This window comes from Thunnus thynnus, chromosome 16 (genome assembly GCF_963924715.1).
Source record: "Thunnus thynnus chromosome 16, fThuThy2.1, whole genome shotgun sequence".
Lineage (NCBI taxonomy): Eukaryota > Metazoa > Chordata > Actinopteri > Scombriformes > Scombridae > Thunnus > Thunnus thynnus.
The window spans coordinates 13,329,013-13,353,881 of record NC_089532.1 but is presented as its reverse complement, the minus strand read 5'-3'; the positions used below and the strand labels follow the sequence as shown (position 1 = coordinate 13,353,881).

General features: G+C 38.6%; 1 protein-coding gene and 1 long non-coding RNA gene across 3 annotated transcripts; one reads left to right on the top strand and one right to left on the bottom strand.

The window, feature by feature from the left end:
- Positions 1-1,920: 1,920 nt before the first annotated feature.
- Positions 1,921-23,485, bottom strand: kcnk10b (potassium channel, subfamily K, member 10b). 2 transcript variants are annotated; one of them, XM_067614278.1, is made up of 7 exons: positions 23,067-23,485; positions 19,066-19,481; positions 6,729-6,846; positions 4,482-4,642; positions 4,033-4,225; positions 3,768-3,910; positions 1,921-2,765 (listed from the first exon to the last, which is right to left on the bottom strand). In XM_067614278.1, the coding sequence occupies exons 1-7, from the start codon at positions 23,119-23,121 to the stop codon at positions 2,115-2,117; spliced, it is 1,737 nt and encodes a 578-aa protein (XP_067470379.1). In that variant the 5' UTR covers positions 23,122-23,485; the 3' UTR covers positions 1,921-2,114. The 2 variants fall into 2 exon arrangements, with proteins under 2 accessions (XP_067470379.1, XP_067470378.1); XM_067614277.1 differs by lacking the exon at positions 23,067-23,485 and having other exon boundaries at positions 19,066-19,458.
- On the top strand, positions 4,595-19,072 carry LOC137199765 (uncharacterized). The gene is made up of 3 exons (XR_010931851.1): positions 4,595-4,690; positions 9,265-9,359; positions 15,079-19,072. It is a non-coding gene; the product is annotated as an uncharacterized lncRNA (long non-coding RNA).
- Positions 23,486-24,869: the final 1,384 nt, after the last annotated feature.

Sequence of the window (24,869 nt, the reverse complement as noted above, 5' to 3'; positions counted from 1 at the left end):
TTATAAACCAAACAGAGTGGCACATCCTGTCAGCCGAGGGATTTCCTATCTGTGCAGCTGAACACAGCAGCTCCTCTACGGACTGTTTCACCCTGATGGTCCCGGTGTCTGTTCCGCAGGTTTCCCTTCACTCAGCTGGCCGACAGACCCGCTGCTTCTTCCCACTTCCCAAATGTTCATGGAAGCCAATGATCCATAACCAGCTGGTCCGCGACCATGATCCATCAAAACCAGGCTATGAAAAAGTTGAAAAAGGCAGTGAAAAAGCTCTAACCCCACAGTACACTAAACTGCTCAGCATCAAACAACAGACTAAGTTAGTGACTAACTGGTGAACATATGTAACATTTAGCAGCTTGCAGAGTCTTATGTAGCAAAAGGTATTTTTTTCATAATTGAAAAAAAGCCAACCATGATGGCTTTAATTTGGCTCCTTATGTTTAATTCCGCTAATTATATGTGCTGCAATGCCATTTTGATAAGCAATGCCATTCCAATACCTTGTAATACCATTGTCCCATATTTTGAATTATTAAGATGATTCTGTTATTTGTATGAAGTAATTAGCAACATTTACATTTCATTTGTCATATTTATTATCTGGAAAAAGGCACTCACTACATTAAATGTGATCTTTTCATGAAATGTACACAACAAATAGTCACTTAACTTGTCACAGGTCATGGTCATGGAAAGGTTAATGCTATTACTGTCAGATAAACAGGTTACAAGTACAACCAATTTGTGTCTAATTCATCTTTTTAGAAATGCATGCAATGCGTGTCAGTATTAAATTTAATGATTCTGCAAAATCTAAAGTAGACTTTGGGCAGTAGTATCAGTACCTGTTTGTAAATACAAATGAAGTGTGGTTTCAAACGTTTCATCCAGTAAAACCCAAAGAACTACAGGAATACACATTTCAGTGTGAGGATAGACTGCATTTAGGAAAAGAAATACAAAAACGTAACATATTTAGTTCATATTTTACAGTTGAATGGAAAATACAGCTCAAGTGTTTAGCTGATATAAAAATGCATAAACACAGATGCAAACATGCTTGGTGAGTACAAAATCAATAGCAACACATTCATTAATTAAAAACGAATTGAAGAAGTCTCAGTGATACCAGTGATAAGGTGAACATCATATACAAAATAAAAAGTTCAGAACTAAAGTGTTTTCAATAATGCTGACAATCTCGTGGCCAAACGTGTGTCTGTCAGGTGGTTTCCAGTGCTGTGTTGATTCGTGGTTCAGAAACTGTTGGCAATCATTACTGATGTATATGTTTTTTCTCAAAGTATGACTGAAAGAAGCACATTTCATTAGAAACATTAATGCAGCTGTAACAAGCTTTCAAGTTAGTTTATGTCAATTGCTATGGTTGTGTTTTATAACCATGCACGATCAATGAGAATAATTTGTGGGTTTTTTTGTTTTTGTTTTTTTTCTGCTGAGCTCTTAGTATATAGTAGCTATACCCCAAGGCTAAATTTTCAAAGCCACATACAATGTAGGAATAATTGTACAAGTCAGCTAGGTAAATGCTTGTATTGTATATTGATCCAGTAGAAACACAACCTCCCAACCTCCATTCATTGAACATTGAAGTCCTTTTGTAGCAGTCTGCTGTGCTAAAAATAGCCACCACAGTATGAGATGACAAAGCGCAGATCGATAATGTTTCTGAAGATGGATGACATGAATCTAGCTCTCTGGAAGTCCTGCCCACATTGTTAAAAAATAAGATTCAACATTACCAGACAGCCGTTTCTCAAATGTCTCATACAGTAAGAGCCGTGAAAGCTGAAAGACAACAGTGCTGACAAGATAGTTCATGTAGAAGTTCTCAAGTAGCCCAGCCAAAATGAGGTATTTTAACGACAGCCTTTTATGTCTCTTCTGTTTTGTTCATTTTTGGCAATACATTTTCTTCCCATGGCTATGGCACGATGACTGAGTTTCCTGGGAGCAGTTCCAAACTGAGCATAGGAAACAGAAAGGCACAAATCTTGACATCTCAAAGGGTCATGCACTCTCGTTCTGACTCTGTCTGAGTATCTCACTCTGTTTCTCTCTGTCTGTGGCTGAGGTGTTCAACCATTAAATACCTAGTCATTCTCGCTATCTTTGGCCTGTGTTGGTATGAACCCATTCAACTTGGCACGCTCCATAGTGTACTGTGACAGGTTTGCCAGACTGGTGTTGCCCTCTTTCCTTTCTCTGTTTTCCTCATCTGGATCCCCATCTTCTTCACCTTCTTCCGTCCTCTCCTCACCCAGCATGGCGCTGCCATTGTTTATGCCTACACTTGCCCGTCGAATATCTTCAGGAATGTTCCTCCGCAGCTCACGGCTCTTATTGCGTCTGGCCAGCTTGGTGAGGGATCCGAAGCGCAGGTTGAAGAGATTCTCCTCTGACGAAGACGCCGTCTGCTGTGTTTGCTCACTCCCCTGATGGTCATACAGCTCACAGGCGCCCTTCAGCCTCAGGTTGTTCAGCTTGGTGTCGATGCTCTCCTGGGAAGAAGTCTTGAAGCGGCCAGCATCCAAGCTGGCGAACATGGCCCTCTTCTCTGGAGACAGCATGTCCAGGGAGTGAGCTCGCTGCTCCAGGCCCAGCTGACGGCGCTCCATGCTGCGGATGGTGGCAGCCCGCTGGAGCTTGTCATGGATCTCAACACTCAGGCGCCGCCGTGTTTCACGGAACTCTGCTCGTACGTTTGCCTTCCACTCAGCTGCATGAGCTTTAAACTCCCCAACCTGTGACGATGGTGCAATAAGGAAAGAATGAGGAAAGGATATGGGATACAATCTGCAGCAGCAAGATATTATCATTGTTGTAATCATTGTCCCAATCACCTCCTTGTTGTGCCAGTGTAGGCACAGTTTTTGGTTATGTGACATTAGAGATTTGTGCTTTCCATTGTCCAATTTATTATATTAGATTCAAGGGGTTCCAAAACATACACTTATAAGTTTTTTTCTCACTGGTTTGAAACGGGGAAGGGCTCAGCTGGAAAGAAGTGATGTGCTTCTGTGCATCAGTCAGTGCTGATCAACATTTTAATCAAAATGTGATGGCAGTTGCGGAGCTGTTTGTTTACGTAGCCAGCACTGTCAATCAAATGTGATTAAACCACACCCACACAGTCCTTTAAACTCTGTATAAATAATAACTAAGGATTTTTTTTTTCCTCCAAACTTTGGCTTAGATTGTTTCTTATTTGGTCATGAATATTTCATGTTATATAGAAATTGAAAATAGAGGTGTTTAGGGTCTTTCATATATATGAGGCTGTATCTGACACTTGTGTTGAACTTGCTTTGAGAAAGACAAGTGTGGTCGAAACATTGGTTATACAATAAAATAATTGGAGTGCGGTTGTCTTCTCTTCAATACAAGGTCACCATAGTAACTTTTACCTATAAATGATTGTTCTGGAGGGATCTGTTTGAAAAATCTATTTGAAACTACACAATAGGGATCAGTCTACAAAAACGTTTCAACAACTACCATTTAATAGTGCTAAAAATGGTATTATTGGTGCTACAGTGAGCCCCTTTACATCGTTATTCACTCTAGAGAATCAATAACGAATCTTCTCATCTGGACTTATTAAACAGCTACCCATTGAACACCTCAGGCAATAGCAGCCTGTTACAGAGCCTTCTAACAAGGTCCAGAAAAGGCAGCAGCTGAGTGACCTTTTATTTTCTGCCACTGTAATGTAATAGTGAGCTGTGTAATCAAATGAACCCCACCTCCTCTTTGGTCTTTTTAGACAGCACTCGAAGCCAGTCTCCAATCATGCTAAGGACGGCGGCAAAGTACGCCAAACCCACTAAGATCCAGAACCATACCAGCGGCTTGTACCACTTCATGTAGGTGATTCTACGGTTTCCACCTAGAGGTGAAAGAAAAGTGTCAGAATGTTCAAAAAACAGGCATTATGGACAGAGAAGGCAGACCAAAAATGCATTTCAGGTGAATTCTACAAAACAGTCCATTCCTTTGCATTAATCTAACCTGCCACATAGTCTCCTATTCCCACTGTGGTTAGAGTGATCACAACAAAGTAGATGGCCTCCAGTGTGGTCCAGCCCTCGGTGCGTTTGAAGATGACAGCAGGGATGGTGACGAAGATGATGCAGCCAGCCAGGATGAACAGGATGGTGGACGTTACCCTGATTTTAGTCTGACTGATCTGCTTGTGTTTTTGCTGAGAAAAAAAACAAAATAGAGGAAGCCATGAGAGCTAATTCAGGTAAATAAATAAAAATATACATATATATATACGTATATATATATATATAACTATAATTTACTGATTTGGTTGAAATTCCCACAGATAAAGGGCCAAAAAAGAAGCATCGGGAGTTTATTTACAGTTAACTGGAATGTGAAAAAAAACCAACAAAATGCTTCAACACACACGCACACAAACAGATAAAAATAAATTTGTAATGACATCTCACCCTAAATATCCTCTCAACTCTCAAGATGCTTTTCACAAAGATGGTTCCCAGCTGGTCCCCAATCCCCGCCAACAAGAAACCAAAAAGAGGGATGCCAAATATGGCATAAAGGATGCAAAAGATTTTCCCGCCCTCTGTGCTCGGAGCAATGTTTCCATAACCTGTCAACACAAGGAAAGCGCAAGGACGAGGAGAGGAGAGAAATGAGGGTAAGTTAGTAAATTTTTGTTCTAAAAACATTCTGAGAATGTTACATGAAATGTTCTAATGATGTTTTCAGCGGAAAGTTTTCTCTTGGTTCCTGGAACATTCTCGGATAATGTTCCCTAGAAACATCCTTAAAATGTTTATTGATAACATTGTTAGAACATTATTCCCAAACATTCCTTAAAATATTTTCAGCGGGAAGTTTTTTTTTTTGGTTCTCAGAATGTTCTAGCCTAATGTTCTCTAAAAAATATCCTAAAAATGTTTGGTGACAACCTTCTTAAAATGTTTAGTGATAACATGGTTGGAACATTATGCCCTAACATTTTCAAAACATTTTCTGAATGTTGTAGTGAGAATGTTCTTTTGTTATCATATTACATTGTGGGAATGTTTTATAAAAGACCATTCTAAAATGTGTTACCTCAACAATGTCCTCCAAACATCCTCAGAAGAACAGTAAAAATGTTATGTCATTTAACCTTATAGGAACATTATTTGAAATGATAAACATCCTTAAAATGTTCTTTGAACATTACATTAAAACATTTTCTTTAAAACATTATTAGAGCTTGTAGGTAACAGTAGCCAATGTTGTGGGAATGTTTCCTTTTAGCTGGAGAGGTGGGGTACTAAGAGTAAGATGAGACGCAGAAGAAGACAATTAAGACTTTCTTATGCAACATAATCAATCGAAGCCCTTATGTAATACCCCTTAGTTACTGCAGCAGGAGTCTTAGGTAAATAAAGCTCCTAGAGAGATGTTAATTAGGTTCCCCCTTGGACAAAATTACATTAATTATGGTCCTACAGTGACAGAGATACAATGAAGAATCCGGTGAGACAGGAGACAAAGCATATACTGTACTCAAGTCCTCCAATTTCAAACTGTTGTGACAAGAATATTGACATGACATGAATTCTGTCTGTAACGTGTTTACTGTTATTCTGTTTTTCTGATTTTAACATCAAAAATAGTTTTATCTTTAACATTTTCCTTAGATTTTGTGTGTTTGTGTCTGTCTAGAAATTACAGTTTTCATCTGTTTATAGCTGTTAAGTTATTTGAAGCTGGATGTCTCAGTTAGAGGTAAAAAAATAATTCCCTATCTGACCAGGGAAATAAAAGAAGCCACTGAAAGGATGCTCAGCAGCATATTAGTAAATGACATAGTTAATAAAATTTTTGGACTACACACCATAACAGCAGGTCAGGGACACTGTGTTTTTTGTGCCATTTAAATGAAGAAACACGTAGCTAATAGAGAAGGTATACAAATTTTAATGGATCAACTTGTATGTTAAAATGACAGCTCCTAAATACAACAAAAGGACATAAGGAAAAATACCTTTTACTAAATAATATCCTATGCAAACAGTCTCACTTGATCAAAACTTCCACTCTCCCAAGGCAGACAATTTGATCATAAATTGTCATAACATGTTTGTCTTTTGAAAGCAAGACAAAGGGAAAAGGGGAAAGAAGAGACTATGTGAAACCACATCTATGTCAGCAGTGTTTGCTTATGATGTTGCTCTTCACAGGTTGTTAAATCCCACAGTGCTTGGGCTTTGCATCATTAGCGCCACCTCATGCAGGCAAAAGGATTTGTAAAATTCACCTAAGGGCAGCAATAAGGGAGGAGGATTTACACAGATTTGTAATGTGAAAATACACTTTCCCAACCGAAAGAACAAATCCCATTTACAATGCTTCTTAGAAAATTAATAAGTGCCTATTAATCTTGTATTTAGATGCTGATAATGTTGTTCAGTCGACCATACTGCTCATAACCAAAGCTAGGCTATAATATCCTTAAATTTACAAAATTCTGCAATAGTGACAATGTGATATTTATTTCCCTCTCAACACATTAAATCCACAGCTAAGAGAAATCATAGATTTGATATCTGGATGTTGTCAACATTTATTCTGAAACCAAAAAAAATCCCCAAGTGAAATCTGATACAGCACATAGAAGTCAATGAATGGCAGCTGTAGATTTAACAGGCATAAGAGGATAAAAGATGATTAATTACCAATAGTTGTGATGACCGTTCCAGCAAAGAAGAAGGCACTGCCCCAGTCCCAGTAACTGGAGTTGTAGGATGTGTCTCCAATGGGACTCACCCCTGCACTCACAGCATCTATGGCATGCTGGAAAGAGGAAAATGTATTAATAATAATTATGATAATTTATTTCCTCGTGGAGCAGGTGCTTGTAAGTGCTTGAATCTGAGATATCCAGCTTGAAGCAACATAAAAGGCAAAGCGTGTAAATGTGAAATAATGGACAAACATTATTGGACAGAAAGAAAACAGGCACACAAAAACATGTAGAAGCACCTGACTTACATTTAGTCTGTTAATTTCTCACAAACACTCAGGGTTACTATTGCATGCCAGGTCGGCTGATCGCAACACAACAAACACACGTGTCTGCTTTGATTTCACTACACATGGCATGAAGAGAGTGAGCACATTAACCCACCTCCTGCTACTGTTTATGTGCACGTTTCTATACAGGTGTCTATTATGTGTGTTTGTTTTTGCTTGCGTGGGTCACCCATGCTACTGATTGTGTAACACTCATGAGGTAACTGAGGATATATTGAGTGTGACTAATTCAACATCATCCAGGAAGGTCACTACCTGATAAAAGAGAATGAGAAAGGAGAAGAAAGAGTGTTGGGAAGGTCCTGAAAGGGGGGAGGGGGATATAAATTAGATGGAGAACTGAATTACCCACACATATCATAAAGCTGTATGAACACAGGAATTAGAGCCAAGTGGATGGGAATTACAATCAATTCAATATTATTGTATAGTTCAGTGAAATTGTATCATCATAATGTGTTATCGTTTTACAAAATACTGTTATCTTTCATTAAATTAATGATTTCAAGCACAGTGTAATTAAAACTAATAAAATAAACACTTAATTAAACATTTTATCATTTTATTATTTTAACATTTTGCATAAGGGCAGTGTTAGCAATTTTTTTTGGCTTGTGAAAAAAAGATGTAAAATGATCTAGTAAATCATGAGAAAAAAAGCAAATATTAGAGGAAAGTAAGAAAGGCAAGCATAACTTTGTGTAGCATAATTTTTTCTGCTTTCTTTTCCTGTTAATAATCTCACAAGCTCTCCGATTTTTCTTGTGGGCTCTTGTGGGGTAATTTTCTCCTGTATGAAAAAAAACTGGATGTAGAACAACTCATGTTGAGTGTTGCTTGACTAAAAGTGTTCTGCAGTATTAGGGTGGTCACCGATTTATCATGCACATAAAAAAAATCAAGCATTACAATGTCAACATATCCTGTAGATATAATTTACATTAACATCTAGAACATGATCTGTTTAAATAATTCTGTGTCTGCCTCTTCACGTGAAGCTGTTTCTGCACTCAGCATTCTTACCTAATTTGCATATTTTTACAGTTCATGCTGACTAAATCTGCATAGACTTTCACACACAGCACAAAGACCTTTATCTCTCTTTTCGTCAGTGTCAGCCTTTTTCTTTAGTTCCTCAGCCTTTCTTTATCCCCAGGTTATCTATAGTGTCTGGAAAACATTAAGAAGCCACAATGTTCTGCATTTACTGCATCATTATTGTCATTGATCTCCCTCTGTGCTCCATTATGTAGCCATGAAAAGTTAATTTACTATCTGGCTTTCCTTCTAAAATTCTGGGTTTAGGGGCATGTTATGAGAGCCATGTATTCTCTTATCACTGTGGAAATGTGTAGTTTGAATTTTGCCTCTGGGCTCAAATAAAAATCTTTTTCTCCCGACATCAGATTTGTACCTTTGTTAAGAAATAGCTTCAGTACATTTACCAACATTTCTGGCACAGCATATTCATTCAGAGCAACCCCCAGTCTATCCAAGCAAGCTGTTAGTGAGGTGCTTGTCCATATTATAAAATATGTATCAACTCTCGTGACACACATTTCAAAGCAGACAGAGTGAAGGACCTCCTCTATGCACCGCCACACATCACTGCACATGCCTACTCATAATCTCGCATGTGAGTACCTCAGCTCCATCAGTGCAACCCCCCCTAATGAGACTGATTTTTGTATTCTAAAATTAGCCAATTACAACAATGCTATTACATAGGTTTTGGCAGACACAACTACTTTATAGGGGCAATATCAAACCGGTAATTATATAATAAACCCCAAATAGCCTAATTCTGGAGTCAGGGAGAGCTATAAATAGCCTCACAGTGTATCTGAATACTTAATGAGGAGGTCTATTTTTGTCTCCCGCCTTTTTCACAGCCAAGTTCACGCTTTTTTATGTGGAAAATCCTCCTTGTCCACATGTACTTTGGAGGCATGCGGATGGTGGCTTTGATATGTGTTGCAGCATGGTAATTAGGGACGACACTGTTTTTTTTCACACATGCTCTATTCCATTTTGACTGCATAAAAGACTCAGAGCACAGACATTCTTGAAGATGCACAAGTGATTGTGATGGGCTGTTAGCTAATGTGTGGTTTCATATTCTACACTGTGGGATCATTAGAGAGTAAATAAACTGACTGCAGATCTTTATCCCCTCAGTGTGTCTCTCTACCCCACAGCAGGTGACCGCAGTGATCCAGCCAGCATGGTGCCTCACTCACACTCTCCTTCACCCACCTTTGCTGTGAGCCATGGTATGTAGCCAAGCACTCTCCTCTGCAGCACTTTCACCGTAACTAATATCTATAGCTTTACCCTGACCACCTTTGAGGGATTAAAGCTGCACAAATCACTGCCAAGCACTTGGGTCCTTCACCGATAAGGCTGGTTTGAATTTATCAGCACCCTTTATGAAGTGAGCACTGAGCAGGAGCAAGTCACAGAATAAGTTGATGTTATACAGTGACAAGAGATGCCACTAAAAGAATTTAAAAAAATATTCTATTGTATTAATTTGGAACAAATATGAAAAAATATGAAAAAATGACTGAATGATTCCATAAGGCCAACACATAGATGAGAAATTTGAAGACACAAGGGTGTATAAAAAATTTAAGTACATTTTTTTTCTTTCATTAGATTTTAATAGTATTTTCATCAGTTTGTGCACATTACGTAGACACCTGAGGAACTGAGTCTTGTCTGGAACATGTTATTGCAGCATTTTAATAAAGAGATCAACATTTAATAGTACATATATAAATAGACACCATCGGTTGCATGTCCTAATGTAGTGCTACTGCAGGTAGCTTAGTGTTTATAAATGTTTATTTGTAGGTAAGTGACTCATCAATAAATGAGGCTTGACTGGTATCAATAACAGCACGGCTTCACAATGTGCCAAAGCGTGAGTCATCCCTACGGCACTGGGAAAGGCAATTAGGTCTGCTATCTTTGTGGGCGCACAGCGGGTAGGTGGACTGCACAAATACTGAAGAAAACACGAGGAGGTCAACAGACGTGTGTGGACTCACACTCACACACATTAAGTCAACACATGCTGTGGAGCAAACCTTTACAAGTGCACACTCTTCATAGTCTATTAAAATTCACAGTCTCTTTCCATCTCAGGCGTGCGCAGACTGTACACGCACTTGCTAAGGTTGCCATTTTTCTGTCAACTCCTCCGCAAAACAGTTTGTCAACAGTGAGTCATCACTGCTGTGTCGCCACAGAGGATCTTGGGCTGATTGACAGCCTTGACACAGCACGGACAGGCCGATAACAGAACCTATTAGAAGACCAGACAGACTTTTTGATGGAGTACTTGTGAAGCAGCGTGTCCTGAAGGCCATTTCTTAAGACAGCACAAAAAAATTGTGTTATTTGCCAGTGTGAGCTTCAAACTGGCTTGGTATTTGTGGTTTTTGCCATGCTTAGGGTTGAAGTACCACCATAACTCAGTCAAACGCCTGAAAAATGAATATTATTCCTTCTGTTTTAAAGAAATAGTTCAACATTAATTTGCTTGTTCTTGCCGAGACTAAGCTGAACATATGACGCTACAGCCGGCAGTCGTTAGCTTAACTTCACTGGAAATGGGGAAACAGCTAGCCTGACTTTGTCCAAAGTAACAAAATCCACCCTCAACTCATCTAAAGCTCACTAATTAACATTTTATATCTTGTTTGTTTAGTTAGAACAGAAACAAAAATGTTATTACACAAGCTGTGGTTTTATACAGGGTTAAATCACTGCTCCCAACCAAGAAAAAGCACATAACCTCCTGTAAAACCACAACTTATTGTTTTTGCATGTCTGTTTTTGTATAGATTAAACAAGTGAGATACGGTATTACATCTTAATTATTGAGCATTAGAGGTCCTGGTAGGCAGATTATTATTATTATTATTACCTTTGGACCTTTGGCTGGTTGTTTCCCCCTGTTTCCAGTCTTTATGCTAAGCCAAGCTAACCCACTGTTGGCTGTAGCTTCATATTTAATGTAGGCTACAAACAATGAGAGTGGTACTGATCTTCTCATTTCATCTTTCAAACTGTTCCTTTAATACATTCAATTTGTTAGATGTAACATTGTGAAATGAGTTCAAGCAAATTTCATACAAGCAAATCAGTTCCTGGTGAGACATACTGTCATATTTCTCTCCTGTGTCCCAGTCTGATCATTTGTCCAGGAGACAGTCTTTTCTATGATTCAGCCGCTGCTGCTTCGAGCGGTGGGTCTGTGATTGCTGGCCTGTGCAATGAATAATTGATTCCCTCCGGACCCCAAGCACACCATCCCAAAGGTTTTTATTTTCACACTTCTCCTTAGGAAATACTCTCATTGATTTTTATAAACTCATGATAGCGCTTTTGTGGCTCAAAGGTTGAACACTGCAAGGGAAGTAGAAGGAGAAGAAAGGATGCTTCTCTGAGAAAGAATAAAGGAACAGAGGGGGGCGTGGAGTAGAGGAGAGAGAGGCAGATAGACAGTCCAGTATTCACTGGAGCAGTGTTGAAGATGCTAACATCAAATGAAGCCATTCTAGTGGAAAGTGGAACATACCAAATACCATGAGGTTGGTTCTCTCTCTCTTTGGGGTTATTTAACATTTAACAGAATCAGAGGTGGTCCATAGTTTCACTAACACGAATCTTGTCTCTACTTCTCTCTGACTAAATGAGAAAAACATGGAAAGCAATTTTTTAAAAAAAGGTTCACTTTGCTATCTTAACGATTAGATCAGATGCTATGATTTTGCCTCAAATATAAACTATTCTTTGACATCAGTTACTGCATTTTCATATGCTTTCTGTGAAATACTATTTATTATGTACTCCTGAAAAATATACTTGACTTTTGCCACATGGTCCTTTGGTATTACAATCCCTTTCTGAACATCTTCTGTATAATCAGTCTATAGGAGTATTTGACAGAGCTTAGTCCAACTATTTCCTATCATCACACCCCCTCACAAATCAAACTTTCCACTCAGCCAACTGCACACTGACACATCTCAAATCATTTTCCAATCCTGCTTCCAGTTGTACATGCCAGCTTGATGTAGTGACCTTAAATCTTGACCCATAATTCTGGCTTTGATATCACAGAGCAGCGTGAAGCATCACCATACTCTGTGTGATAAAGTGGCTGACACTGTAAAATGATATTGTAAAATGTGCAGTTTAATCATGATGGGACTGATTTTTTTTTCTGTTCTGCTTGTTATCTGGTCCAATACATACAGCATATCCTGTTTAAGACATGCTATGTTGGTAAAATGTGGAAAATTGAAGAGATAGCATGCTTTAGGTCCACTTCAATCAACCTCCATGTCATGGTTTAAGGGTTGTCAGTCATGTTTTTTAGCAACCCTTGTGCCCAAGTTCATATTTAAGATGTGATTTATTTTTACAGTTTCCATCTGTCTTTTAATGGCCAGAAAGACGTTGATGGAGTCTCATGTAGATCATTGGTTAGTACTAGAGGGTCACTCTGTTCATAAAAATTTTCCTGGATCTTTAAAAACCAGAAGAATTACTGAATTTAGCTAAAATGGAAAATACATCACACTTTCATATCAGAAAATTGATATTTGGCTATGAGAAGACTTGACTTCAAACATTTCTTACAGCTAAAACAGCGATGCTGTTATGGCCTTAAGCTAGTTTCCTTATTCAGAATGTGTGGGTGTAAAGCCTCACTCTGGAATTTCATACTGTACTTCCAATACATTCACTGTTGACAGTATTAGGCATTCAACTTAGTTATTCAATCAATCTATTTTTTAAATAAACCTTATATTGTCAGTAACTTAAGAAGATATTACTGTGCTTCCTGCTAGAGGATGGACCTGCTCTGAGTCTAATCATGACATTTACCCGTCAACTATCAACGAACCAGGGGGCAGAGAGTCTGGGAGTGTAGCTTCTGATGGTTGCTATAGTCCATTTTTGACTCATCAACCCCGCAGGAAGAAACCTAATGAAATTGCTATTAAAATGCCTATGAATTAACATTATTATGCTGTGATAACACTCTTTCAAAGAAGAACTTGTGACTGAGTTAAATGTAACCCTTAAAACTGGATTTAGTACGAGCACAGAGTGTTCTTGGATGACGAATCCAACCCACCCACTGGCATACACATAAGTGCAGCTAAATAGAGTAGTACAGTAATAACAATCCATAGTCCTGGAGGCTGACAATCGGTTGTAAAATTTGCAACAGAGACTAGAATTTGTTGTTTGATAAAAATTAAAGCAACCGGTACAGACACTCCTCTGTAATAAACTGAACCACACTGTCTAAAAAGATGCTGCTTGAGTGTCTGACTCTGCAGCAACAATAAAAAACCTGCTCCAACTTAAGCATTAAGAACAATTACTGTAATTATGATACCTGAAGCCATAAATACAAATGTATGAGAAGTTGTCAACAAATAACCAATGCAAATTATGTGAGCATGAGAGTTCATCCTTTACCTTAGGAGCAGTACAAGTGACAAAATAGTCTCAACTCTAGCTTTTTCTGAGCTTTCAACTGCATCCTATTATCATCATTAATGAATGGTACTGGCACAGGTGTCATCACATATTGATATCCATATATCACATGGCTGAAGTTTCATCATGTGATGAAACCAGAACTAGCTCCAATTAGTGATGATTAAAGGTCCAGTGTGTAATATGTGTGGTATTTAGCGGCCTCTAACGGTGAGGTTCTAGATTGAAGAACTCCGCCGCTCACCCCTCGCCTCGCTAAGACTTTGGAGAGATTCCAGAAGCTACGGTGGCCTTCAAGGGCAAGAAGCTATTTGCTGAAGATGTCATCGTCCACGACAACTTCGAGCATTTCTAACAAGTTACAAGCTAACATTAGCAACGTCATGCTAAACAAAACTTATGTTATTTTATTGTAACGTTAGGCATTATTGATAGCGAGATAGCGTTGGCAGGATAATGTTACATATTTTATTATCCTTTTGCAGAGTCAAGTACTGGAGGTTAGAGGAGGAGGAAGAGGGCGAGAAAGAGGGCGAGTTAGTGGTTCTGCTGCAGGCAGGGCCAGGCGAGGGAGGAGAGCAAACACTGGCACCATGGAAGCAGGGCAAGAGGCTGGAAACTCTCCAAAGGGACCGAAGCGACTAAGTTTTGTGACGTTATTTGTACAATTATTTTACCATATTCCTACCCGTTCTGCACGATATTAAAAATGCCAATACAACACAAAGTGGTATTTACATAGCAGCTCTGTGCTTTACATTACTGTAGTCTGTATAGTTTGATGTGTTATCAGTGCAATGTGAGTCAGTATCCCCTTTTACACAGCCCGTTCAAGGCGGGAATACTGCGCCTGTAATCCGCCTCGCTGTTCTGTTTAGCCCGTATTCAGACCAAATCAGGCGGCGCAGCGCACAGCTGTAGGGTTGAAGAGGTGTGTGGGTGTGTCTGTGCTTTATAAGCTAACTGCTGTGAAACAATCAGAAAATAACGTTTATCGATCTGGTTCACCAGCTTCCCCACTAACGTTACTAGCGCTCCCTCTCTTCATTCACCCTCTAGCTCACTCGACCACAGCTGCTCTCTCTCTCTCTTTCTCTCGTCTTTTTAAAATGAGTTGGGAAGCCGACAGAAAAGTCTAACTTTACTTTTAACGTTATCAAACGAAGAGAAATGTCCTCCCCTTGGATCCTCTTTACAGCTATAATGCCGGTTCACTGTATAAAAGAGGCTACTGAAAACATCAGCAACACTACTGAATGATTATATAAATACTATATAGGAACAGTATCGAGCAGCAATATTCTGACTTTTTTTAAAAATTATGTTATTGTTGTAGACATGTTTGGGAACAGTGGACAGCCTACAATCCATATTCTGTAATACCATTACCATATTTCCAACATATTATGAAACTTATAACCTATAAAGCCTTACCTGTGTTTTTCCTGTGTTTTATTTTTTCAGAAACTTCTTGAAAAGATGACCTTGGAGGAGCACAGGAAGCTCACCAGTGAACTGCTTCAGAGGCAGCCAGGGTTCATTTTTGATGCCTTCATGATGCATCAGTGCAGGCATGGTGTCCCACCATTTGCTGGAGTGCCAGTGGTACCATGGTATACTTGTAGTAACTGTACAGACATGCCTACGGACCAGGAGAGGAAATGCTGTGGCCAGTACCCTTCAGATTGTGTAATAATAATACCGCACTTCTCCCAGTTCTGTCTTGAAAATGCTTTCACAGGCGGTACTGGGAGGACATTTTGGTATTTGGCCAAACCAGGAAGCCTGGGGATGACAACCGGGAGTACCGTTATGCTGCCTATAGACATTTCATCTATTGACAGCATGGCTCTTTAGGCCAGGGAAACCGACTTGTCATCCCCAGTTGCTGTGTTTGGAGGATCAGTGACAAGTTCCCTGGTCTTCCAAAGACATCACACTGGTTTCACACCTGGCCTCTGAGTTTCTTTCCAGGTCTTCTGGAACGTCCACACAGTATCTCAGGTACTCACACACCTGCCTGTTCATCATCAAGGCATCAAATCATCTCATATTTATTTGTTACATTGCTGATATTTTATACTTGTTCTATACATTTTCTATATTTATATACTTTCTGGATAATTATTAAACTTTTTGTTTATATATATTCACATTTGTTCAACTTAAATGTGCAAGTTTACCAAATAATAGATATTCATCAGATGTGCTGTGATAATTGCAATGATAAACATATTAATATATACTTATACAATGACAGTATTTCCCTGCAGTCAGTATATTGTCATTACCACTTCCACCATTAATTTATATTGTCATTATTTATATTTGGAAAGCAACATAAAACAGTAGTGAAGTTGGAATACCACTGATCCTCAGAACAGGGCAATGTAGTACATGTTATGGATTAATTTACATATCCACTTCAGGTTATGTTAACTGTTATTCACTAGTTTGAACCACAAAATAAAAATATAAAAACAACACTAAGAATAATGACATTTGTAATAAAAACATCTTTTATTTAACAGAAACATTTTTGGACATCCCTTTCAATCTGGACAATATAAGGATAACATAAACATGCAGCTTTTACTGTTCAAACACAAACATATTGACAGCTTATTCTGTGTTCTTCAGAGTTGATTCTGATAAAGACAGAACAATCTCTCAAATCATTAGTCTGTTTGAACACTAAAAGCAGTGTGATTAAACTTATCCGATCACCTTCCAGCAGTCAAATTGCTGCACATATAATAGCTGACAAGGGCCGGACCAATACCATACCAAAGGTATTCAATTTACTGCTCTGGATGAAGATGCTCTCATGGCAGGAACAACACCCATGATTCACTGGCACTGCTGTTCCTCATCTGCTCCAGGAGTTGTCTGTAGAGCAGCAGCTGCATGGAAAACTGCTTCTGTGGAAGACAGTACCATTACACATAGAGATAATTTACTATTTCATACATTTTATACAGTTGTACATGTGAAAATAGTGCTATTTAATCAAGAGTAAGACTTACAGGGTAAGTTAATATGCTACATAGGCAAACAAATGTGTATCACTTACCTAGACCTCTCCTGACTTGGCCTGCAATACTTCTGTTATGGCGGGTGTGAATGTCACAGACATGGTGACTAATGCCAACCCATAGTGCCTGAGAAAAATAAAACAGCACAAATGAATTAACTTACTATTATAAATCATCTATCTATCTATCTATCTATCTATCTATCAAATGTGCTCACTAGAAGCTGTTCAACCTTATTCCATGCAGATTTTCATCTCAACAACAGACTAGATCAGATTATTTAATACACTTTCAGTCAGAGACAAGTAGCTATTCAGTGAAATCAACTTTTGTTGTCTTTGGTTGTAATGAAAACCAATGTACTCCCAGCCATCAATGGCACATGGTGAAATACCCCTGACCTATTACACAGTCACTTTAGGATGAAGATAAAGGCAATACCATGCATCGATGCTACAGGACCTCTCTCATAGCTGGAGAAACAACAGCAACATCAAGAAAATAAGTGCTACATGACACAGTCACAAACCCTTGTAATACATTATGTTATGTCCTAAGATGCTGGGCGCCTTGGCTGGCCTGGATAAACATACCAAAATAAATAACAGAAAAATTTCACTTCTGACTGATAAATGTAAAATTAAAACTCTGGTAGCAATTACATGTTTTTCAACATTGAAACAGGGAAAACGTTACTTGTGTTGGACTATAAGCTAACTTTGCCCCCCAATGTGTACATGTGCTCCTAAATGACAAATTAGGAGCAAACAATGAAATCATGGAGCACTGTGAAAAATATAAATATATATTCACAGGCAGCATTAACTCGGTGATGAGCAGACTTCTCCTCAGTTAATCTTTCACACTAACTCATTACTCTGACTTACTGTCTTTATCACATCACCAGCGCTAAATATCTTAGTTATCAATCAATGTGTTGTCTTACTGCCACAGAAAATGAATAAATCGTTGGGTTATTAGCATGACTTTGCCTCCCTGTTGTCTCTTATCAGACCACCAGCTCCATGAGAGGCACAAACTGAGGCTAAAGTGCGCTAAAATTTAACATTACGTGGTGGCGTTTCTTTTCAGGGAAACTAATGTGCTGCTAATAAACATTGTACATCATCTAGGTTTTGAACCATTACCAGCGGGGCAAAATAAATATACATTACACTCTTACCTGTCCAGCAGTAAACAGGAAACTTCTGCGTCAGTCTGCAAACATTTCTCTCATCACAGATTTCCATCTGGGTTTATCCTCGTTTTATGCCGTTGCTTGTCCCGATTTCGTTTAGCTTCTTCGTGTTTTCGTTTCTTTGATGACGACAATTCACGCTCCTGTGATTTTATAAATAACTATGATCCTCCGTTTATCAGATTTTGGTTTCAAAAACTTCTCACAATACAAAATGTTTTGTCCGTTCCTCTTCTTCGTTTTAAAACCAGTGCATTTCCGGTAGTCGCCCACTGAATCTAAAACACGTAAGGCCCTCACTGGAGCCAGTGTTAGGTTTGTCCGTTCTGCGCTACTGTAGAAACATGGCGATGCAACATGGCGGCCACTGTGGAGGGGGACCCGCTCCCATGTAGATATAAAGGGCTTATTTCTAAGGTAATGAAAACACAACAATTATTATTTTCAGCTGATTAGACACTAATTAATATATACTTATAAATAATCTATTAAATTTTTTTACCAAGTCTGTTCTTTTAGATGTTACTAAAGACTACACACTGGACCTTTAAAAAGCAAGTAAGTGGACCTTTAAGTTGAAACTAGTTTGTCATAATTACAAATACCGTGAAATCTAAACTTTTCCAAATGAGTCAACTAAAAAGCCTTTTTTTTAACAAAGCATTCAAATTGATTGTTATTTAGCCATTAAAATCAAAATTATATATGATGTTACATAATTAGTTTTACTGTATATGCAAGCAAGCAAGAATTTATTCTGTAAAATACTGCAGCAGTTTTCTTTTTTTTTCCGTTGATGGAAACTGGGATTAAAGGCCTCATTTGCTGAAGGACAATCTGGCCATGAAAGGATGCAACATCCATGCTTTTCAAGAACATGTGACTAGCTAATGAAACCAGAATTAATTACCTTGAGACCTCTAATTACCCCTGATAGCAATCGCCATCTATAAAACCGCTGCTATAAAGGTCAGTCCGCTGACTGTCTTCTTTTTATCTACCAATCAAAGTGGATTTTCATTTCATTTCATTTTTCTTATCTTCTTATCCTATATATAAACTAATATGTTGGTGATGAATTGATTCAACATGTGTAAACAAACACAATACACTATAATATATCTCTGTGGCTATCTGAGCTCAAGGGAGAAAACAAGGAACGGAGTATTAAACATGAATCTAAATCTAAAATCTAAAACTCAAGTTCAAAGGACTCACCTTGATGAGTGCCTCCAGCTCATCAGGAGTAACACAGGGGTGTCTCTCCAAGAAGGAAGCCTTCTCCAGAGTGATGCTGGTCTTCTGGTTGCTCTCGAACGGCTGCTCCATGGCCTGAAATGCCAGACCTCCACAAACGAGGTAGAGAACAACCACTACGAACACCGCCAGCACCGTCTTCCACTTCATCACAGAGTGGAGCGCTGCAGCAGAGCCGTCATAGCTGGCGTCCATGCTGGCCACCACGCTGGCAGAGCGGGATGAGATGGACAGGCGTGGCAGCGGACAGTGACCGTTGGCCTTCGGGTCACAACCCATGGGGTTCTGCATGGTTGCCACACTGGCCTGGACTAGACTTGACTTCACCATGCCAGACTGGGCCTTTTTGGGAGGGACCAAGTTGGTCTGGACCGCCACTAGGAAAGAGAATGAGAGGAAACTGGATTAACATATGTGTTGTTTACCAAGACAGCGACAGCAATACTGTAACTTATGAAAATAATTCTGATGAATTGTTTGGCAAATAAAAATGGGCAGACAGTTCTAATAGTTGGCTGAAGGCCCTGAATCTGTTACAGACAGGATATGAAAAATGTGAAGACAGATTGAGTTATGAGAACAAATTATCTGAGATGATGTTTTGTAGGCAGTCTTTAAGGATTTATAGGGGAGTGTGAGATGATTACACAGGGCATCTTGGACATTTCCAGTGTTGTGTTTACAGTTCTTCTTCTTCTGTAGTGTCTGTTCTTTCTAATGGTCTGTGATAACCAGTCTGTTGCAATAGCTAAAACTTAAATTTATGCATTGAATTTGTTTAATTGCAATATTGTCTCCCAATTTAAAGCCCCCTTCCACTCAAAAATTAGATTTCTTCTTGTTACTTCACTTGGATGTTTTGCCTTCACTGTGCAGAATGATGTACAGTTTGACACTAGAAGGGGAAAGCAAGAAATATACACAATTCTTATATAAATATTGTATTTTATTCCCATGCATGCTGCTCACAGTAATCTCAGTCCGCAGCTCTTCGAACAGTGGTATCCCCCCATCCCCTCCCAGAAAAAAAAAATCAAATATCAATATCAAAAATATTTGCATATTCATAGATTCTGGATTTGTCGATAAGGGAGGATGAGGAAATGTCATTTTAAAGATTATAACAAGGTAACATAACTTTTTTTAAGAGGAAAAACCATGTTTGACATAAATTATTATAATAAGAAGAGTATTTTTCTATGTCTTACAACTTGCCTGGAGGGGATCTTTAAGCTTTGTCTATCACTTAAACGTCAAACTACAAACTGCTCAATACACACTTAAACAAAACCTCATTACAGTAATTGGAAACCTATAGTCATCTGCATGAAGCAAGTGATTTTCTTCTCTTACGCTAATAAAGGGCTCTTCACAAAGCCAACATCCAAAGCTATCAGTAAAAAACATCGTCTATCTGGCCTGCAGCTGTGCCAAAGGTGGGCCACAGCGAGACTCTCCATTGCTTATCATACTGGGAATTTGTTTAGAGCTCTACAAATAAAAGCCATTAGTCCTCTGAAGTGGAGCCTCAAAAGTCCACAACTACTGCCTTAATCACTAATGCAGGAAACACTGTAGCCAGTTGAAGGCTGTCATTAAATGAATGCATGAATTAAAAGGGAAAAACATCCTGAATTAGGTGCATTATTTAAATTATTGTCTGAAGATTATATCCACAAAGCAAAACAAGAAAAGCATTAGTAATATTTAGCCACACACACATTCCACACCACTTGCAACTAAGCCCTTACAGTATTGCTATGTGGAGGTACAAATTGTGTTATCGTCTTTGCTGGGAGATAGAAATCAATTCTTCTAATACACTATAAGAGTAGATAAGTGACACTTTCAGTCAATGGATTCTGGATGGGTTTTATGATCAATTCATGTGTGCTGGGGCAGGTCATCCAAGTGGCAAAGAAGCACCTTGGGGGAAGGCAAATTTAGATTACCTTAATGTATATAAAGCATCGTATAAGCTATTTAGGGCTCCGGCCTTCACCCCTGACGCCCCCGCATCTCTCCGTCAAGAGAGCATGGAGTGCCTCTGAGCCATAGGCAGCACCTGGTATCTACAATGATGCAACTCTCAGAGGTAGAGGAATAAGACATGGATTTGTTTGAGGGATTTTTTTGTTTAATGGGATAGGATCACTTATGTGATATGCTAAACAGAATGTAAGCACTCACACACACTAACACACGCCCCACCTTCATGAGTCAAGGACATCCAGGAATTGTCTTATACACTGTTCCATCAGCTATGAATCTTGTTAGTTAATCCCTGTATCACGAGTGACTCAATAACACTAAAGTGATGTCAGAAGCTTCAGGAAGGTGCAAAACTGCCACTTTCAATTTACAGTATCTGCCTTTAAGGGCGGTGGCTGGCTATTTTTAGAACATGAGATGAATTAGAGTATTAAGATTGAAGGGTGAAGCAGCAGAAAGACTATGACCCTATATCAATATCCTGCATGTATTTGGTGCAGTCATTATGATGGAACATCTACTGATTAACAGCAAACTGGGCCAAGTCCATAACTAGTCTTAGTAAGACATTAATTGCTTTACATCTCATCTTATGAGTGAGTGAAATTGAATAAATCAGCTGTGTGCAGCGGGGCAGAGGCAGCTACACTGTAGGGCAGGTCAGAAAGCTGTTTATCACTTATTTATTTACTTGTATCAATTTATATGATTAAAAAATATATATATAAGTAAAAGAACATATGACTGTGATTGATATTTTAAACCACAAAGGCAAAACCAAAACTCTGATGAACATAACTAGGATTCAGATTTTTGAAACTGTGTGACATTAATCTAAAATCAAACCACTGGAGCTGCTTCATATTGATTTTTGCCAATTAAATTAGGCCTGAGTGGAGCAGTGTTTTTTTTTTATCTAATATTATCTGATACTCTCTCTCAACCCTCAATCTCTGCTTCCAGAATCACTGGCCAAAGCAGAGGAAATGCTCACCGGAGACTCATGTCCATAAAGGAGACGTCCCTCAATTCAGCCACAGAAAATGGTGTGGATGATGATGATTTTCATTACCATTATGAAATGTTGCATTCACACTGTTTACATGTGGGACACTTGAAATCTTCACTTTGTCAACATTCATTGTGTCAGCTGCTTATTATGGAGAAACGCTTGATATAAAGGCATAATTTACCCTCTGATGAACAAAATTCAAAACTAGTAAACATGAAGGCAAATTTTAGGTTGGCTCAGGTTATTCCCTATGGCACTAGACAGGTTGCAGGCGTTTAACTCACCAGCTGAGCCTCACAATACAGCGTCAAGCTAGCCTGAATAACGAGTGCAGGCCTACGACTTCCGGCAATTGAAATCGTAAATAGTAGTCTATCACTCTATTTACCTGAAAACAAAAGTAGAACAGTTTATTTTATTAAAAAATAAAAAATAAACAAAACACATTCACAACTAAGGAGCAACATTGCCTGTAAGATGTATATTTGGCATTACCACTCATGATTCATAATATATATAATAATAACGCATGTTTGATAGTTATAGTTAGAAATGATGACCTCATGCATAGAATTTCGTGCCTCTGGTGCACACATGACCTTTTATTTTTATTTCGACCGCTTTTCCGGTCTCATGCCGGTTATTTCTGTAAGCTTGACGCAGCAGAAGCTCCGCTCTCCGCAGCGCTGCCCCCCTGTTGAGCACACTGGGAATAAAGAAATACCCCCAGCCGCTTTGTCTTGCATTAATTGTCGTTTTTGCATAACAGAAATACACAAACGGAAAGTGAATTGAACACAATCATGAATTAGAAATTGTGTAAAACTGTTCAGGCCGGTAAACACCCTGATGCGATTTATTGTCTCTCATATATCTCCAAGACATGTTGAGATTAAGCTACAATTCAAATGACACATATTTAAAGTTATCACACAATAGGAAAGCAGTATTTACCGACCTTGTTCTGGGTCCCAGTTAACTTGTTTCCTCTGGTTTTCTAGTGGGAATTTCATCTCTATTTTTGTTCTTAATCAAAACGCTGTGAAATTGATTCAATGCGATAGTAAAAAATGCAGAAAAATAGTTAGATCACGAGGAATTATTTTCCCACATCTTCGGCAAATCATCTTTTCGTGGATGTGGGTGTAAATACGGAGGAATAAACGCATCGCAAAACCGCATTGTCTGCCTCTGCTGCCCCCCCTCCTTTTTTTCTCCACCTCGCTCGGACGCGTGATGCTCGTCTGACTGAGATACTTGTGAGACCTTTCACTGAGCTGTCGCACCGCTCGATGGACCAAACCACATTACATCTCACAGTAAAACACACACACACACCAGTGGTCCGGTCCATAAACACAGTCGGAGTGTGTCCAAACAAGCAACTTTACGCACGCGTTAAACCGGCAGCCAGAACAACGGGGGAGGATGCTCTCCTCCCTTTCATTCCAAAAGCGCGCTACTCCACCTGCCATTTACTATAAATAGCTGAATGAAACTTGCTTCGAGCTTTGCATCAGCTACAATTTCACCAATTTTATCTAATACGTTTATAAAATACTCACTCTTGTGTGTTTAATTCTCCAAAATAGGATTATCTTCTCATCATTTGGCAACCGGCGGCTGAGCACATGGCGCAGGGCGGCAAGTCAGAGCTGTACGCCAAATCAGAGGCAGACTTAAACCATTACATCATTCACATGTATGAGAAACAGTGCATTATTTATGAACTTCTATTGCTACAGACAAGTCACTCCTTGCACTCCTGTCAGGCCCCTTATACTGACAGATGATGAAGATGATTATTATAGGGAACAATTTTCAAACAGGACAAGTTGTTTTCAGAAAATATTAAGAAGACTACAGAATAAGCCTGAAGGCTTGTGGGTGTGTGTAACTCAAAACATTGCACATTTGTTTGATGATTATGATTATGTAGCCAAAAGGTATTCAGGTGTTGCAAGTTTCCAAGGTAGGTTATATTTAAAGGGTTATGTTCTTGTTTTTGTATTGTTTGTCCATCCATTCATTTTTAATTACATTAGTTTAATGGGTTTCCTACCCTCCAGCATGTGTTCCATTTATTTCAGTAGACTGCATGAAAGCTAGCTTGCAAATACCTGAAACATGCTTGAGAACTGCTTTTATTTTTGTCCAAGTTATGTTACCATGACTATATTACATATACAATACATTTCATTTATATATCTGTTTTCATAACAAAAGGGCTTTTTAACAGTTAAAAACAGACCAGGATACAAAATACAGCAATAAAAAACAAACATCATAAGTATAAAAGATTAAATTTAATTGAAATGGATTAAAATTAAAAAACTGGATAAAAAAAATAGAGGATATAATATCATATAAAAGTGAGAAAAAATTCAAAAGGTTTTACTAACTGGGCCAGACAGAAATATGAAAGAAACCACATACCTGGATTGAAAGTAAGGGAAAGCACTTAGGGAGTCGAAAACAAACAGGCATACTTTGAAAAAAGGGTTAGCAATAATGTAAAGTATGTACTTGACTTGACATTGGTAGAAATTGGTAGAAATTAGAATCAATGTCATTAGTTCTTCCGGTGCCGTTCCTGCTATAAAAAGTCAAAATGTCTGTTGTTGAAATGTTTATGAATCTGATATATTTTGGAAGGATGAAGACACAAGATCAAGATTCAAGTTGCAAGATTTATTCAGACAGCAAAATGACATGTGAATGTGAACAGACTGACATTGTTCTATCTTCAAAATGGCGGCAT